The 17903-nt window shown below is 39.7% G+C and overlaps 1 protein-coding gene across 1 annotated transcript in view; it reads right to left on the bottom strand.

Moving 5' to 3' along the window:
• The window catches only part of FMNL2 (formin-like 2), a 131391-nt gene that overhangs the window by 106201 nt on the left and 7287 nt on the right, over nt 1–17903 (bottom strand). The window contains exon 2 of the mRNA XM_011987853.1: nt 3887–3967. Within this exon, the coding sequence (XP_011843243.1) occupies nt 3887–3967 (81 nt within the window). The remainder of the gene's footprint in view (nt 1–3886; nt 3968–17903) is intronic.

Below are 17903 nucleotides of genomic sequence, written 5' to 3'. Positions count from 1 at the left end.
CTAAGTCTCGAGCTGCCTGCACAGGTGGTTGTCAGAAAATAACTCAGCCTTCCAAGCTCTGTGTTGTGCGCACTTCTGACTCATTCCCTGCAGCCTTTGCTTCTGTTGGGCCCCTGATATGCTTTGGATATTTGTCCCTTTCAAATCCCACGTTGAAATAGGACCTCCAATGTTGGAGGTGGGCCTAGTGGGAGGTATTCAGGTCACGGGGGCAGATAGCGCTTGAACTGCTTGGTGCTGTCCTCGTGATAAGAAGTGGCTTCTTACTCTGAAGAGTTCCTGCGAGATCTGGTTGTTTAAGAGAGGCTGGTACCTCCTCCCTGTTGCTCACGATGTGACACGCCTGCTCCCCCTTAGCCTTCCGCCATAATTGTAAACCCCCTGAGGCCCTCACTAGAAGCAAATGCCAGCACCACACTTCCTGTACAGCCTAAAGAACTGTAGGCCAAAATAAACCTGTTTTCTTCATAAATTACCCAGCCTTAAGTATTTCTTTATAGCAATACAAAGGAACTAACACCCAGCCCCAATGCCGCCTTCTGCTTCCTCGGGGCAAGGTCATCCCTTACATATGTCATCAGGCACAAGGGCACCCAGTGTAGCACTGAGGGTATAGCGGAGTATGAAAGACGGTCTGCTGAAGGGCTAAGAGCTATGTATCGAAACCAGGTAACTGTATCAAAACATGATGAGGTAATAATAAGAGCAGCAGCGCTAGCAGTTTTGGGCACTGACTATGCTACCTAGGCACTACCCTTCTGCAACTGCCTGATAACAGAGGTAAACTAAACTGACTTTACTCCTGTATTACATTATCTTAGGAACGGCTCAATTTTCGGTTAGATTCTGGGCCACAAGAAGTCTTGGAGTCCACTTCTCTAATATATACACAATGAGTGCTAACACTTTGCACTTCTAAAATGTATCCAGAATGCTTTAAACTGAAGAGAAATTATGTGCCCTTGGGGAGCCAGAGAGGATCTGTGAGCGGTCTGTGCTATTCTCCCTTCCCTCCCCATCAAAGGAGGCCTGGGATGAGCCCACAGAGGCAGCTGAGCCCAGGTTGAGCCCTACAATAGGTTTCATCTCACAACTGCAGCGCCAGCAAGGGACCAGACTCCTTTAAACACAGACTAATCACTTCCTGGTATTAAATAAGGAGGCTGGTTTGGAGAGTTCTGTTCATAGACATATCTAATTTAGGCTCTTCCTTTCCTGCCCTAGAGGTTTCATTTAAAATTATTTAGGAGATAATCTAAATAGAAAATGTTTTAAAAAATTTTTTTTAAAAACCAAATTAAGTATCTTCTACTCAATTTGCACAAAAGATTAACGAATCAAGTATTCGAGGACTCCAGACACAGTTAAAGGAAAACTGCCCAGCCTAGACTGTCTGGCTGAAATTTAAAGCCTCGATTTGAAATCTTTTTCTCCCCCACCATAATACAGCTGAGAATTTTAAGCTCATTTTAACTGCAAGCCATGTCTTATTTCAACAAATCTCCTTTTTTTTTTCCAGGCTTTAAGCATTACAATTATGTTGTATGGAACAGATCATTTCCTCCTGCCAGCTCCTGACAGAATTAAAGCAGGGGTGGTTAATCCACCATCCATTTTATTTTTTCTGAGCTGAATGACTGATTTTGAAAAACGAGGCACAGACCAAACATGGCCATTCAGGTGAACGCACATGGGCCAGGGCAGAAATGTCGGGAATGAAGGTCCAAACAGACATCTTTTGTCCTGCTCCAGTTTATTATTTATGAGGAAGCAAAACATTTTCTGGGAAGCTTATTTGTTGCTTTGCTTCACTTTGTTCTCTTTGCCTAAACCCAGAAACAGCTGATCGAAAGGAAAACTGGAACTGTGCCAGGAGGAAGCCCACCTCTTCCTTCTAAGCATCTTCCTCCATGTGGGGTATGGAAATGGGGGCCTAAGCAGCACTCTCTAGGAGTGTGCGTATGTTTTCCCTTCTATTCAGAACTGGAAAAATGTGGAAGGAATCTTTTGGAGATAGGATGAATTCTACATGAGGAAAGGTCTCAGGTCTCAGTCTTCTGTATAAACATCAGCATCTCTGCCACACTCAGCTCAGGGTAAGCATTAGGGCTCAATGCTGAGGTCTGAGCCATCTAGCCTGAAGGTTATAAGTTTGGGGATTTCAGAAAACGTTTAGAAATCAATTCTAAAATAGGATCTTGCTGTCCCTTTGCAAAGAAATAGTACAGAAAAACACCTGTCTGGGAATGTGTTTTGTGTATATGGCTGTCTCTTTATTTATTTATTTTTCTTTTTGAGACGCAGCTTTTTGTTCTTTTTGCCCAGGCTGGAGTGCAATGCACAATCTCGACTCACTGCAAACTCCGCCTCCCGGGTTCAAGGGATTCTCCTGCCTCAGCCTCCTGAGTAGCTGGGATTACAGGTACCTACCACCATGCCCGGCTCATTTTTGTAGTTTTAGTAGAGATGGGGTTTCACTATGTTGGTCAGGCTGGTCTTGAACTCCTGACCTCAGGTGATCCATCTGTCTCGGCCTCCCAAAGTGCTGGGATTATAGGCGTGAGCTACCATGCCCGGCCTGGGTGTATCTTCCTTTACAGACCTCTTTAAACTGATGACATTAAGACTGCCACGTTCTTAGGGAAAGGGAGGAATGAGAAAAATTAACAAGAACTGAGCAACGGTTTCATTTGTAGGACCTGACAACAGATCTTTTGGAAAGAAACGTGTTTGCCACATTTAAGAGGGAAGAAGTATCAATGATACTTTGACAGGTACGTTCCTGGATTCAAGGTTGTGTCACATTCAAATCACATATGACATACAGCCAGCAATGAAGTTCTGCACTCCACTGTCATCATCACTACTCGATTTTATTTCCCCTTGTCTACATATTAACCGTAAGAGAAAGGCCCAGGAAACTTCCAAAAGGAAATAATAGCTGTTCTCCTTTGCTGGACTTTTTTTTACTGGGGTGGGGGTGGGGGGTGAAGGGAGGAAGAGTTATAGTAGAAGATAAAGAAAAAAAATTTTTTTAATACAGCATCAAGAGCCCTGGAAATAGTGGCTAACTAGGTAAAGTATACCGTTCTTTTCTCATAAATCTCACATTGAAACACAGAGAGAATCAGCCTGAGACATTTTCGCTGGAGCATTGAAAGCAGGAGTTGTAGAAGGTCAACAGAAAAACAAGCGCTATCTGGTAAAGCACCCCTCCACCCATCTTGAGCAAGGACAGCTCTGCCCTGAGACATCCCAGGACTGATTCAGGCCTGCAGGGCCGTGCCAGGCTACATGCTTTACCACAAGGCATCAGTTTAAACCAATTGTGTGGCTGCACAAAGCAGGGCTTGTTTGTAAAAGGAGAGAGTCTGTTGAGAATGGAATCAACTATTCTCTCCTTACCTTCTCAGGCCAGGGGCAGGGGTTGGGGTGGGTAGGAGGGGAGCTGCTAAAAGCATCAACACAGGATGTGAGTGCACAGCTGGGATGACAAAGGCCCAGTGATTTTTTTCAAGGTCTCTGGAAATGCACCAAGGCATAAAAAACTGAAAGGCAAGTATTCCCTTTGCCAAGCCCGCTCTTGTAGGGGCCTAAACACCTCTGGACTGCACTCACTGCCCTGTGTAATTGGAAATAACAGTGACTCAATAACCATCAGAGGTATGTGACTCTCATGTCAGGAAAGAACTTTTATACACATCTTCAAGTGAGAAGGGTGTTTGTTTTCCTTTGTCTTCTTACGTTGTTGGTCTCCCAAGGTGGTTTTTTGTGGAGGCTCTGGCAGAGGCTCTAATGCAGAGGAAGGAAGGTCTCTTCCAATGCAGGAGGATTCCGCTCGCTAATAAAGAAGCAACAACGAGGAGTGTAAACAAATCCGTCTTACCTTCCTGGTTACAGCTGGATCCAGATAGCCTTTGAGCTTTTGAATGTATGTATGGGGAGGATTCTTCACCTGGAATCGTTCCTGCAGAGAGCACAAAAGTCAAAAGTATGAAAGGTATGAAGCCATGACACAGTCAGCCACATCAGATTATGTTACCAAAATATGACCAAAATGCATCCACAGTAAAAATGTGGCCCTGTGAGCAGTCACTATGTACTAATTGCTTTGCATCTTGGTAGTAGATGTGATCCCCTCTTTGCATAGGAGGAAAACTGAAGCTCAGAGAAAGGCAGAACTCTCTTTGACGACACTGCTGGTCACAGGTACATGTGGGTTTGAACCCACATCTGCTCAAACTCCAGAGTCAGTACTGCTTTCTCCACAGGGCCCTGAAGCTTCCGTTCTAGGAACAGTGCTTTGCCCAACCTGTTTCAGGTCCTCCTTCAGCAGGTCTTCAATCTTTTGCATATTTTCTTGAATATCTTCAATGCTGGCAACAATCTTTCTCTTTTGGATGTTTATTTTATCTTTGAAAATAACAAAACATTTGACCCAAACTGATAAAGCTATTTTTTTTCAAATATGAGCAATGAGTCAATTGCTAAATAACTGGAATGGGGGAGTGTGTGTTTGCGTGGATACATGTGTGTGCCATCATGAATGGATTCCAACCTGGAAGATCCAAAAGTATCCTGAGCAAAGGCAGTCACTAGAATAAGCATACACATACATAATATACCATCCAAGATGATATCTGAATGTAGGTCAGAGGTGGGGCCCAAGAATCAACATTTCTAACAAGTTTTATGCTAATACTGCCAAAAGAGGAACCATACTTTGAAAAATTCACACCATGTGTATCAGGTTTTATAGACCCTAATGTCCAAAGCAGAACAGGCAACAGTAAAAACCTGGGTAGAAGCCACATGTCCACAAACCATCAAATGAACAAGTACTTACATTTACGTTCATACAATGGTATACCAGATTACAATGAAAACAAGCCATGTACTGCATGCTCCTATGAATGGATCTCACAAACCTGATGCTGAGCCAAGAAGAACACCTGATTTCATTTCTTCACACTTATAAAATAGGCAACATTAAACTTTAATGGTTACAGATACATACTCAAGTGGTAACACTACACATATAGATATATGGTTTTATATTGTGTGTATATATGTATACTTGGAGGTAATCTGCCTGAAAGTCATGGTTGGAAGACTGAAGTAGGGAAAGTCGTAATCAAAAGGGGAAATATGGCATATTCCTAAGAGGCCAGCAGTTCTATTTCTTGATCTGAGTAGCAGTTACAAAGGTGCTGGCTTTATACTAATTATGATGCTGGTTCTTGGGCTTAACTACCTTTTCTATATAGATGCTGTATTTCTCACAAAAAAAGTTTAAATCAGCTCTAAAGGAAAAAACAGATTCACCAAGAAATGAGGACAAGCCTGGGTAACATCGTGAAACCCCCTCTCTACAAAAAACACAAAAAATTAGCTGGGTATGGTGGCCCATGCCTGTAGTCCCAGCTATCCAGGAGGCTTAGGTGGGAGAATCACCTGAGCCCAGGAGGTCAAGGCTGCAGTGAGCCCTGGTATGCCACTGCACTCCAGCCTGGGTAACAGAGCAAGGCCCTGTCTTAAAAAAAAAAAAAAAAAAAAAAAAAGAAAAGAAAAGAAAAGAAAAAAAGATATGAGGATAATCTTTATCATGTTCTTTTCTACCTACAACCCAAAGAGTGTTTTCTTACTTTAATTCTTTATAATCTGATTATCGCTTACTCCACAATGGAATTTTTTGGTATTTCACTCTGACGATTGGCCAGCATGTGCATTTGTTTATCCCATAGAAACTTGTATTTCTCCAACACAGGGAACCAGAACATTCTGCATGGTCCACTGAAGCCTTGCTTGCTTGTAGATTTTTTTTTTTTTTGAGACGGAGTCTTGCTCTATGCCCCAGGCTGGAGTGCAGCGGCGCGATCTCGGCTCACTGCAAGCTCCGCCCCCCCGGGTTCACGCCATTCTCCTGCCTCAGCCTCCCGAGTAGCTGGGACTACAGGCGCCCACCACCTCGCCCGGCTAGTTTTTTTTTTTTTTTAGTAGAGACGGGGTTTCACCGTGTTAGCCAGGATGGTCTCGATCTCCTGACCTCGTGATCCGCCCGTCTCGGCCTCCCAAAGTGCTGGGATTACAGGCTTGAGCCACCGCGCCCGGCCTTGCTTGTAGATTTTAAAATGCTAAAGGTCACTGTAATAATACTGAAAAGATAATCTTATTGTTTAAAATCTATATTTGTTGTTTATCCTTGAAAATAGGGGGAAATGGTTTGTAGTGGAACACCTATTAATATTTTCCCTTTATTTAAAAATAATCAGGAAGAATTTTGTAGTATATGAACTGTATCTCAATAAAGCTGCTTTTTTAAAAAAAGAGCAGCATACTTTTTCTAATTATTCCTCCAAATGTTCTATCTTGAGAGCAATTCCTAAGTAATTCACAACTATTCAACATCTCGAGAGCCATCACTGTGTCTGTGTATAAATTCCTTTTTTTAAATCACCATCACTTCACCAAGCAATCAGAGGGGATCCTATTGCCATGGGGATTTAGCAGTAGTCCAGCTGAGGGCTAAAATAATCACAAAAGCTCAGAAAAATGAACTGATGAGCTATCTAGAAGCCAGTCGTTATTTCCAAACTCACGTATGACAACAGCTGATGCCAGACAGATATCAGAATATAAATAAATATCACCCTTTTAAATAATATAATTCCAATTATTCAAAAAAAATTATTTGAGACAGAGCCTCACTCTGTCACCCAGGCTGGAATGCAGTGGCACAATCACAGTTCACTGCAGCCTTGACTTCCCAGGTTCAAGCAATCCTCCCACTTCCGCCTCCTAAGAAGTTGGATCTATAGGTGCAGGCCACCACGCCCGGCTAATTTTCTAAAGACAAGGTCTCACCATGTTGCCCAGGCAGGTATCGAACTCCTGGGCTCAATTTTATTTTTACAATAATAAAATTTGGTGGAGTAGCACATGTAACACATTAGCATTCACTCATTTAGTGAGCCCTATCTTTGACGGTCAGTAAAGGCAGCTTTTCTTCATTTCCTACTTGGGACTGTGGCGACTCAGAGGCTTACTCAAATACACACATTTGCTGGTCCTGTTGACTGGACTATATTTCTTTAGGACTTTGAATTATGAACAAGGTCTACATGTAGTAAACTCACACTTTTTAACATATGCTTATTTAGTATTTGTTGCTGTATTCCACATATTTTTCATTTGTTTGAGCAGCTTACTGACATATTTCCAAGAAAGAGAAAATAAGGAAGCCTCATGCTTTAAAACACAGTTGGTCCACACTGCATCCACTTCTAAGAAAACTCGGGTGCCGCCATTTGTCTTGGCACGTCTGCCCATCTCTTCTTTCTACCTCCACTGCTGCCATGGAACCCATGAAAAAGCTTGTGCCAAATGGGGAGAAGGGGGACAGAAAAAGAAGGTTCTGAAGTTCACTCTTGATTCCACTCACCCTCTACAAGATGGAATCATGGAAGCTGCCAATTTTGAATGGTTTTCGCAAGAGGATCAAAGTGAATGGAGCAAGATCGAAAGGAGCAAGATCACCAAGACTTCTCAGGTGCCTTTTCAATTCATGTTGATAGTTCATCATGACTAAAGAATATTTTTGCTCCTAAGAATAACATTTCTACACAGTGCAACTCAAGTTGGTGACTTAATAAAGGTACTTACATCATTGATGTTGAGCAAGCAGGTAACTAGGTCCTGAAAATAACATGGGATATGAAGCAGTTTTTAAAGTGTGGGTAACGGAAAACTGCCAACCAAAGCCGTTTCAACTTTTAATACAATATCTAAAATTCTAATATTTAGAGGGCAAAATATATTAATTCACATAAATAGGATGCCTATAATCCATCTGAAGTGCTTCAAAATAAATGTGTTTGGCAAGGTGCTGAAATTCTCTTACGTATTTTCCCAGTGTTTCTGTTGTTCAAATTGGCCACGTTGAAGACAGAGAGAAAAGGTTTGGCAAATCAGGTGCTGAATTTATAACTCAAACAGTGGTTCCTTTAGATATTAGACAGGCAACCCCAAGTTTTACAGAAACAACTAGGGCTTTGTATTCTTCCTCTGTAACAGTTTTATTTGAATCCCTGGATGTAGGCTGAGTTTTCTTTTCTCTTCTCCCTCTCTCCTTCTTTCGTGGTTCTCACGAAAGTTTTATATGAGTTTTATTTAAGAACTTATAAAAATACAGTCGGGTGCGGTGGCTCACGCCTGTAATCCCAACACTTTGGGAGGCTGAAGCAGGTGGATCACCTGAGGTCAGGAGTTTGAGACCAGCCTGGCCAACGTGGTGAAACTCCACCTCTACTAAAAACACAAAAATTAGTCGGGCATGGTGGTGTGTGCCTGTAATCCCAGCTACTTTAGAGGCTGAGACAGGAGAATTGCTTGAACCTGGTAGGCAGAGGTTGCAGTGAGCTGAGATTGTGCCACTGCGCTCTAGCCTGGGCGACAGAGTGAGTCTCCATCTCAAAAAAACAAACAAAAAAACTCACACAAAATATTCCAGATAATGAATTTTAATCCTCATCTTCCTCTTCTCTGGTTAATTTGGAAGTAACACAATTCACAACTCCTTGCCTTTAGCAACTACATGCAATAGATGATTCTTCAAATATATTCTTCAAATATTTTTTAGTGAGATATTTCAATTACAATTACCTTTTCATGTGGGGCAGTACTTTTTGTTTCTCCAATTTTTAACTTATCTTTCAATGACGCTTTACAGTTTATCATATTCTTTAGATCCCTTAGCTCACTCAAGCTTCTATATCTGGCAAGTAGATATTACCTCCATTTTGCAGATGAGGGAACTGAGGCTCAAAGATTAAATGACTTACCTGAAATCATATACTCTGTGTGTGTGTGTGTGTGTGTGTGTGTGTGTGTGTATGTGTAAGATCTCTGATGTACTTTTCCAATGTTTCTGTTGTTCAAACACAGGTTTTCTGACTCTTTCAGATCCTTGTTCTTTTTACTATACTATAATAAGCATGCTCATCTTAAATTTAATCGTACAAACATTTTTTAAAGGGTAGAAATATGTTCTATTCTTCATTGAGTCCCAGTATGTAAAAGAATACTGGGCACATAGTTGATCTTCAATAATGTTCAAAGAATTAAATTTTTTTAAAATGTCACATACAAGTCACTTCTTTCATAAATTAAGGGTAAGTTTTAAAGTGTAAAAGTACACAAAGAGAACATAAGCACACTCTACAGGATGTATCCCAGCAGGTTCAGTAGACATAAGTTAGTCAAGCTCATGTCAGAGCCAAAGAACATTTGCTGATGAGCCACAGCTGTCTCTCGTAGATCTAAAGCCGTCTAATGCCTTTTATAACCATACATTTCTTCATTAACCCAATCCCCTAAGGCTTAGGTTAGCTTCCTCTTTGCCTACGGGTTACCTGGAAGGTTACGCTGCCGATACACATAGCTGCCTTGCAGACAAGGAAAAGACAAAACATTTACTGGACTCCACTTAATGACCAAGTCTACTGCAACCCAAGGTGGGAAACTAGACCATTCTGAAAAGAACTAAGTGACGGGCTGTAACAGGGGTGTAGTAATTTAATTAGGTAAGTCACAGCTAACAGAATTCATTGGCGATGCTACAAGATGGCCTTTTCTACTAGATACAGACAGGCAGACTTAAGTTCTTTCTAACAAGCTGAACTGTTTCTTTGGTTCCTCCTCTCCCTACATGTCCTCCTCCTGTTTCTCCACTTAAATCTAATAGAGTTGGTCATTGAAAGCCTTTCTGTGTAAAGGTTTGGAATTGGACATTCCACTCATCTAGCTAAGCATTTCTGATCTTTTATATCCTCTCTATCCAATTACACGAGAAATTAATTGAGGTTAATTTGGTGTGAGCTAGACTCAGAACAAGCATGTTATAAGTATTTCCACTCCATAAATCACATTTAGATACACAGCTCCACAATCAAACAAGAATTCCATTCCAGTTTATCTTATACCTTCATATTCTGAGGCTTAAGGAAAGAAATTATAACACGACATCTGAAAACAGAAATCTCAGGGAATGACTGGCTCTCAGGGCACACACTGTTGAGTTTCTTTCCCTGTTTGGTATAGCCACAAAGTCATTGGCTCTATTTCAGTGGTGTATTAGCAGAGCTACATAAACTGCTTGAACATCCTCGGGGATGAATTAGATGTCACCATCATTACATGAGTATTAATGTTTTATTATCTTGATCCTAAAATAATTCATTTTAGATAGTAACAATTTAAAGGACATTGTTTTTGTTCACATAATGTCACTACATTTGAACATTTTACTTCCTGGAAGCTGGAAGTAGTTGGGCATCCTTTCCAAAGGCTGAGTAGGCAAACTGCAGTCTCTAAATGAGCCAATATTACAACCAGCACTATTGCCATTAGTAAGTACTAATTTGTAAGATTTAGCTTAGTGCTAAGTACTCTTCAAAGTTAAGCTGACAGATAATCCATATCCTCAAGATTTTTACCCTCTAAAACAGAGAATGCTGACACAAGTAACAGGGAGGGAAAAAACGAGAATGAAATGTTGCAATAATATTGTATATGGACAGAAATGATTTATCCAATATGGAAGAGGCCAAGAACGGTGCACCTGCATGGTGCGGGGTGGGCTAGGGGGAGAGGGTTGCCAAGACCAATCAGCATCCCTAAACAGGAGGGCCTGAGGTAAGCCCTAACACCTTGCCCTCCCAGGGCTAACCATTTATACAAATAGAAAATGATTTACACAAATAGACCTAGATTCCCAAAGAACTGAGAGAACCAAAGCCCCCAAAAGAATGCATGCTCCTTGTTCCCCTCAAAATAAAAATTTTGAAATTTCTGAGTAGCTGGCAGACTGTCCCCATCAACAGAAAGTATGCGTATGAGCATGTCGTGGATGGTGAGACAGGAGAGGACAACTGACAGAAAATGAAAAAGTATTAAGTCTCTGCCTACTGACTATAATAGATGGCCAAGAAGGCAAGTTCAGATGAGATTCTAATTTGTATAATGACTACCAGAGGAAGCTAGTGCCAGCTGGGCTACTATTTAGAAGGATCCCAGTGGTTATTATTGGATGAAAACATTTTGCTAAACAAGCCCCTGCCTCTGAACATTTTAAATCTTACTAACATGTTTGGATCTCCTGTTTCCAGGCACTAACATGAAAACTTTAAAAAAGAGTTTTTACTCTTTCACCTATCCAGAACACACACAGAAGATACTGTAAAAAGCACAAAAAGAAATAAATTCAATTGCAAAGCATTAAATCTCATCTCTGAGATGCAGCAGACATAGTTGTAATACAAAATAGAATATGATAAGAGCCATATGTGATCCTCTCAAAGTTCAAAGAAAGGTGAGGCTCTTCCCAACTGAGATGATCAAAGGAACCTCCCCGGAGAAAGTGGCTTTTGAATTGAATTTTGGAAGGCAGGCAGTGCATAGATATCCCGGGACGGTATACGAGGCAGGAGACAGAGGAGTTTTCCAGATGAGGAACATAGGAACAATAGCAGAGAAAGGCAGGATATGTGGTAATAACTTCAAGAGGTTTAGCTGAGTACTAGTAATCCAGTTTATGAAAATTGCACAAAGGATCTATATGGTAAATTGGAACAAACGGCAGCAGATGTCAAATAATAAGTTAGGAACACAGGATGGACAACAAGGAGTCTTGAATAGTGAAAGCACACATGATTAATACTGTGTACCTCTTTCCTCCGTTCCCAACTTTTAAAGTTGGCTATATCTGCACTAGACTTGAAAAATCAGCACGTCAGATTCATTCCACAGCCATAGTTTCTTGGAGAGCCTCAAAACATTCTTCAGCTCTGAGTATGAAATCATTTTGCTAGTTGAAGAGGAGAGGACAACTTTCCAAGTGTTCCATTACAGCTCTCAGACTGAAAATAACCTCTGATGAGACTTTTCCAAATGCTTTCTTTTATTTAGACTAGCAAGAATTTCTTCTAGTTCAATGAGTCTCTCCTGACCAAAACATCCTATAACTCATTTTCTAGTATGTAATATTGAGTAGGTTTCTTTAATCCTACTCCTCTTACTTAGGAATGCCTTTCAAACAAAAAGAAAGTACAGATGATCTTTCAGAGTCCCCAGAGATGGTCACGTATCATACAAATAAAACATAGGGGGTTGGGAGAGATCAGAGTTCAAAATCTGATCAGAAAACAAAACAAAACAAAACAAAAAAAACAGACAAAGTAAGCCTTAAGAGTTCTTGTAGAAACCATTAGGCAATTCAAGAGCACTAATATTTTTCAATTATGTAAGAATTTTTTTTAAATTACAAGCTCCGATTTTAAGAATTGCTTTTCTGACTACAGTTAAATTAACTGCTTCTCTAAAACTCCATTGGCCTCAATTCAAACAATGTACAAACTGTGGGTATAATTATCATAACTTCAATAGGTGCCAGCTGAATCAAACTGAACTGGAATATTTACTAAGGTGGTAAGTTTTGTCAGTGAAACTTTAAAGCAAGTAGCATGGGAGGAGCTAGAAGCTACTTTCCACTAAAATCAGCAAGTGGTGGGAAGTGTCTGATACATGGAAAGAAAGCATGCTTGTGAACAGAATAATTGAAAGTAAGAGAAATTCATCAGATCTTAATCATCCTACCCTCACCACTTGCTTTTACTTAATGTAGGGACAGATTTAAACATAGGAACCAAGCTGAGAATCCTCAACTTCAACTTTTATCCAAGGCAGTTGTTTCTATTACAGAAGCCATAAAATAGTGTTTAATTATAAAACTGGGTTTTGGTAAGTACGATGATATAACATAAACCATCTCTCTCTACAAAGGCATAAATGAAGTGGTGGGAGGTTGTTCAAAAACAGTATTTCTCTAGGAACAAAAAATTGGAAACATTTTTAAAATATATTCCTTAAAATAGCACCCAAAATCATGATATTTAGAGATAAATTTAAAATATGTGTAAGACCTGTATACTACTAGAAATGTGAAAAAATTCCTGCAAGATATTAAAACACCTAAATCAATAGAGATACCATGTTCATAGATCAGAAGAGTCAATATCGTATAAAGGTCAATTCTACTGAAATTGATCTACAGAGTCAATGCATGTTCTGCCTAAATCCTGGAAGTTTTTTCTTAGAAACTGACAAACTGATTCTAAAATTTATATTAAAATGCAAAGGAACTAGAATAGCCAAAATAATTTAGCAAAAGAAAAAGTTGGAGAATTGACACTACCTGATTTCAAGACAGTAATCAAACCAGAGACATATTGGCATAAGGATAAAACTATAGATGAGTAGAAAAGAATAGAGAACACAAAAATAGACCCACATGTATATGGCCAATTGGTTTTCAAAGATACCAAGGTAATTCATGAAAAAAGAACAGTCTATTAAATAAATTGTGCTGAAACAGTTGGAGGTACAGATAGATAAATATAGAAGCATAGATGGATGGATGGATGGATAGACAGATGATTGATAGACAGATAGATAGATGAGGAAAAAGTGTAACTCCACCCTTAACTCATCCCATATATCAAAACAGATTATAGACTAAAATATAAGGACCAAAACTGTGAAATTTCCAGAAGAAAACATATGAGATAATCTCTGTGACCTGAGGGTAGGCAAAAAATTTCTTAGGAAACAAAATGCATGAGCCACTTAAAAAATAAATTCAATTTCATCAAAAAACCTTTTTTTCTTCACAAGATACTGTTATAAATACTAAAAAGTGAGACAAAAACTAATGAAATATTTGCAAAGTATTTGTTTGATAAAGACTTGTATCCAGAATATTGTTTAAAACTTCTACAGCTAAGACAAATAACTCACTTTTTAAAAATAGGCAAAAGAGGCCAGGCAACATGGCTCACATCTGTAATCCTAGCAGTTTGGGAGGCCGAGGTGTGTGGATCACCTGAGGTCAGGAGTTCGAGACCAGTCTGGCCAACACGGTGAAACCCTGTCTCTACTAAAAATACAAAAATTAGCTGGGCATGGTGGTGCATGCCTGTAATCCTGGCTACTTGGGAGACTGAGAAAGGAGAATCGCTTGAACCCAGGAAACAGAGGTTTCAATGAGCCAAGATTATGCCACTCCACTCCAGTCTGGGCAAGAGAGTGAGCCTCCATCTCAAAAAAAAAAAAAATTAAAATAGGCAAAAGATTTGAACAGAGCGGATCCTTCAACAAAGATATAAAAATGTCAAACAGGCACATAAAAAGATGCTCAACATCATCAGTCATTAGGGAAATGCAAATTAAAACCACAGTGAGATACTGCCATATGCCCATAAAAATGGCTAGAATTTTAAAAGACTGACAATACCAAGTGTTGATAGGATTTGGAACAACAGGGACTCTATTACATCACTGGTAAGAATGCAAAATGGTCTAGCCACTTTGGAAAACACAACTGGTGAACATTATTGTATATAAATTAGACCTCAATAAAAATAATTAAAAAGTTTATCAAAGTAATTTTAGATATATTTATTTACTTTGTTACTGAGCACAACTCTCTTGAAAAAGTTTACCTCGCCCTAATGAAAGAAATGCACCAGACACAAGCCAAATATTCATCTTTGTCAATTAATACTTTTGCAGGAAATAAAGTACTCCAAGGGATCCTATAAACCTTAGTTTTACTATTTCAAAAACATATCATTCATAATTCTATTTAAAGAATTAAAAATTACAGTAATTGCATCACAATTTTTTGATCAGGCTCCAAATGTACCTCCATACCTCAAACCATTAATATGACTTCAGTGTCATTTCATATTTGCTTAATTCACTACCTTGTTCCAACTTCTGTACCTCACCCCACCCCTAAACCACATCCTATTCTCCTGGATATATAAATATTCTCCTTCTAAAACATAAAAACTAAAGCAACATATGCTAATAAACTTGAAGACTCACATCTTAAACCGAGGCTCCAGTGATCCCACTGTATGCTTTCCCCTTAGATCTTATATCTTAGGCCTGATACAGTGGCTCACACCTGTAATCCCAGCACTTTGGGATCACCTGAGGCCAGGAGTTCAAGACCAGCCTGGCCAACATGGTGAAACCCCGTCTCTACTAAAAATACAAAAATTAGCTGGGCGTGGTGTTGGGCGCCTGTAGTCCCAGCTACTCGGGAGGCTGAGGCAGGAGGATCGCTTGAACCCGGGAGGGGGAGGTTGCAATAAGCAGACATCGCGCCACTGCACTCCAGCCTCGGTGACAGAGCAAGACTCTGTTTCAACAGGAAAAGAAAGATCTTACATCTTAATTTTACATTTAGCATAATAAACACAAACACCCCTTCTAATAAACCCCGCATTCTTTCTTTTCGTCTTCAGATCCCATGATTAAGCAAACAATAGTTTCAATCTGTGACCCACATGGTCAAAATCAGTCACTAAGCCAAGCTTTCAAATAGGATCTAAGGATAGGCATAGAAGGAAAGTAGAAAGGAGGTCCCTCTAAATGGGTCATTGATGAGGACAAAGATACATAAGCACACACCTAACCTGCTAGATGTGTTCATCTTACAGGGTTTTAGATTGACTTGAAGTTATACTCTAACAGAAAATATGGGTACATGTACCAATAACTGAGTGGCTGTGGTCATACTGATTGTGAAGAGAACCAACAGAGGTTTTACGGGTAAGAAACATCTGTATAATGATATTTCTAGTACCTGAAGATGCTGCTACAAGCCTTGGACTCATCCACAGCTAGTATCCGCCATGTTGATGGAGGTTATACACAGTCTTTGCCCTATGTATAGCTGTTTCTTACAAAACCCAAACCATATTTCTAATTAGTTTTCCTCCTATCTTCCTGTACTACCAAATACCTACAGTATCATTAGAAATTTAAGCCAATTTACCTTGTATTTCTGCTACCTAAATAAATGTTGTTTTACTACTGCAGCAGAGATAAAGACTGTAGACACCTCAATTTCCCCAATGACTTTAGAAAATGACTTCTTTTAAACTCTTTCGTTCCTTGAAAGTTCATCAAGAACACTGCAGGCAACCAGGAAAGAGTATGTATCCGGGCTGAGGGTGTTCCATTATATATTTAGTCTTTTACAGTTTGCTTTTAAGTGTATGTCTTAATCTTTTTTCAACCTTGTTTTGAAACATTCGGCATAATATTTTCTGAAGCATGATGGTCATAGCATCTAGCACGTCACTCTTCACAAGGTGAAGTTAATTATCTAATTGCTTGATGGTGAAGAGGCTACAATTATATGGTAGTTTTCTCAAAAAACTTTTTTAAACATAAAATTTTTCAGAATCAGGCATCAGTAGACTTCAGTTTTAGTTTCAGCTCAAGCACTTGCTGTACAACTTCTAGAAAGTCATTTGACTTTGTGTGTGTGTGTGTGTGTGTGTGTGTGTGTGAAAGGTGAGCAACAGCAGCCTTCCACAAGCAAAGATTATGAGTCAAATGGCCAACTGTTAAAAATGAAATAAAATAGTATCTATATCACTTGGTAGAAATTCTTAGCTAACCTGCCTTAATAAATCATTTTAATTTGCTTAGCAATGATTTTCTAAAAGATAGTGTCAAAGATCAACCTCAGTGTCCCCAAATTTATAAAAGTCATTCATATGATAAACTTTGCTTCAAACAAGACGACCACTTAGTCTAAACCAGCTCAGGCAATTCAGTCATTTTTAAAAGGTGGGATGGGAGTGGAGGATCTATAATTCCATTTGTATTACCAGGCAGGAAGGCAGGCACTGTGATACACAGTTTGGCAAAATACAGCCTAAAAGTTTTCTTTTTTTTCCCCCACTTATCTTGCTCCTTCTAAAGCCTACACATTTCAAATGAGACTAAGCCCTCGATGTCCAGCTCTGACAACGAATACCAAACAGCATTTCTGACAGAGTATTTCTATCAAGCAACCAAAAAGGATGGTTTTAAAACAATAATTGTTTCCTCTCCTCTTTTTACTACCTTTCTCCCTTTGTCTCTCCCCCTACTCCAGTCTCTGTAGGGTAGGCCAGCATTTTTCTCTCCACTATGAAAGCTATAGGCCAAGAGGAGGAAAGATGTAATGTAAATTCACTTCTAGGTTCAGACCCAACTTTCCAAAACTCCAAAAGCTCAACACATAAAGAGCTGGCATCTGCTATTTGATTGCTTTCCCAGTGTTTTAGAATCAAAGAATCAGAGACCTGGAATGAGTCTTAACGGAAAGGAAACTGCTTTTAGGAAGGAAATGAAAAGAAACCTGACTTCTTTTCAACATCAATTCACTCAGTGCCTTTCCTCAGGTTTGGAGAGCTCAAGAAAACGAAGAGTCCCTTCAAAAACTCAAGCAGAAAATAGCAAAGACACAAAATGCCTTTTTTTTTTTTTTTTTTCCTGAGGTGTGGCAAAAATAACCACATCCCACAGCCAATTCTTGTCTGGTACATTGCTGGAACTCGGGACAAACAAATTGGTACTACCAACCATTTGGGGTCTTTTCCCTGACTTATAAGGAAAACTCAGACCCACACTCCATGTCTCATCTCACTCTTTCCTTTCCCTCGCCTAGACAACTAAATGCCTAGTCAATGGATAAATTAATGAATACATAAGGGCAAGTTTTAACACTGAATACAACCTAAAACAAATGAACCATAAGACTATCAAAATCGGTAATCGTGGCAGAGACTAGCAGTCGCTGTTTAGCAAACATTTTCTTTTCCCTCTGGGTGCTCAGCTAGTCTCCATTTCTCATCCTTTTTTGCAGGTCCTTGTCAACAAAATAAGAGTGTAGGTGATGTGTGCCAATTCCAGGCCTGTCCCAGAGACTTCCCAGGTGTGCACCTGCATGTTCTTTCTCCCTTTGGCTGGAAAGAGATGACTCCCAGGGTGAAGCGGAAGCT

Source organism: Mandrillus leucophaeus, unplaced genomic scaffold (assembly GCF_000951045.1).
Source record: "Mandrillus leucophaeus isolate KB7577 unplaced genomic scaffold, Mleu.le_1.0 Scaffold318, whole genome shotgun sequence".
In the NCBI taxonomy this organism is placed as follows: domain Eukaryota; kingdom Metazoa; phylum Chordata; class Mammalia; order Primates; family Cercopithecidae; genus Mandrillus; species Mandrillus leucophaeus.
Note: the sequence above shows the minus strand (reverse complement) of the source record. Positions and strands in the feature narration are given on the sequence as shown.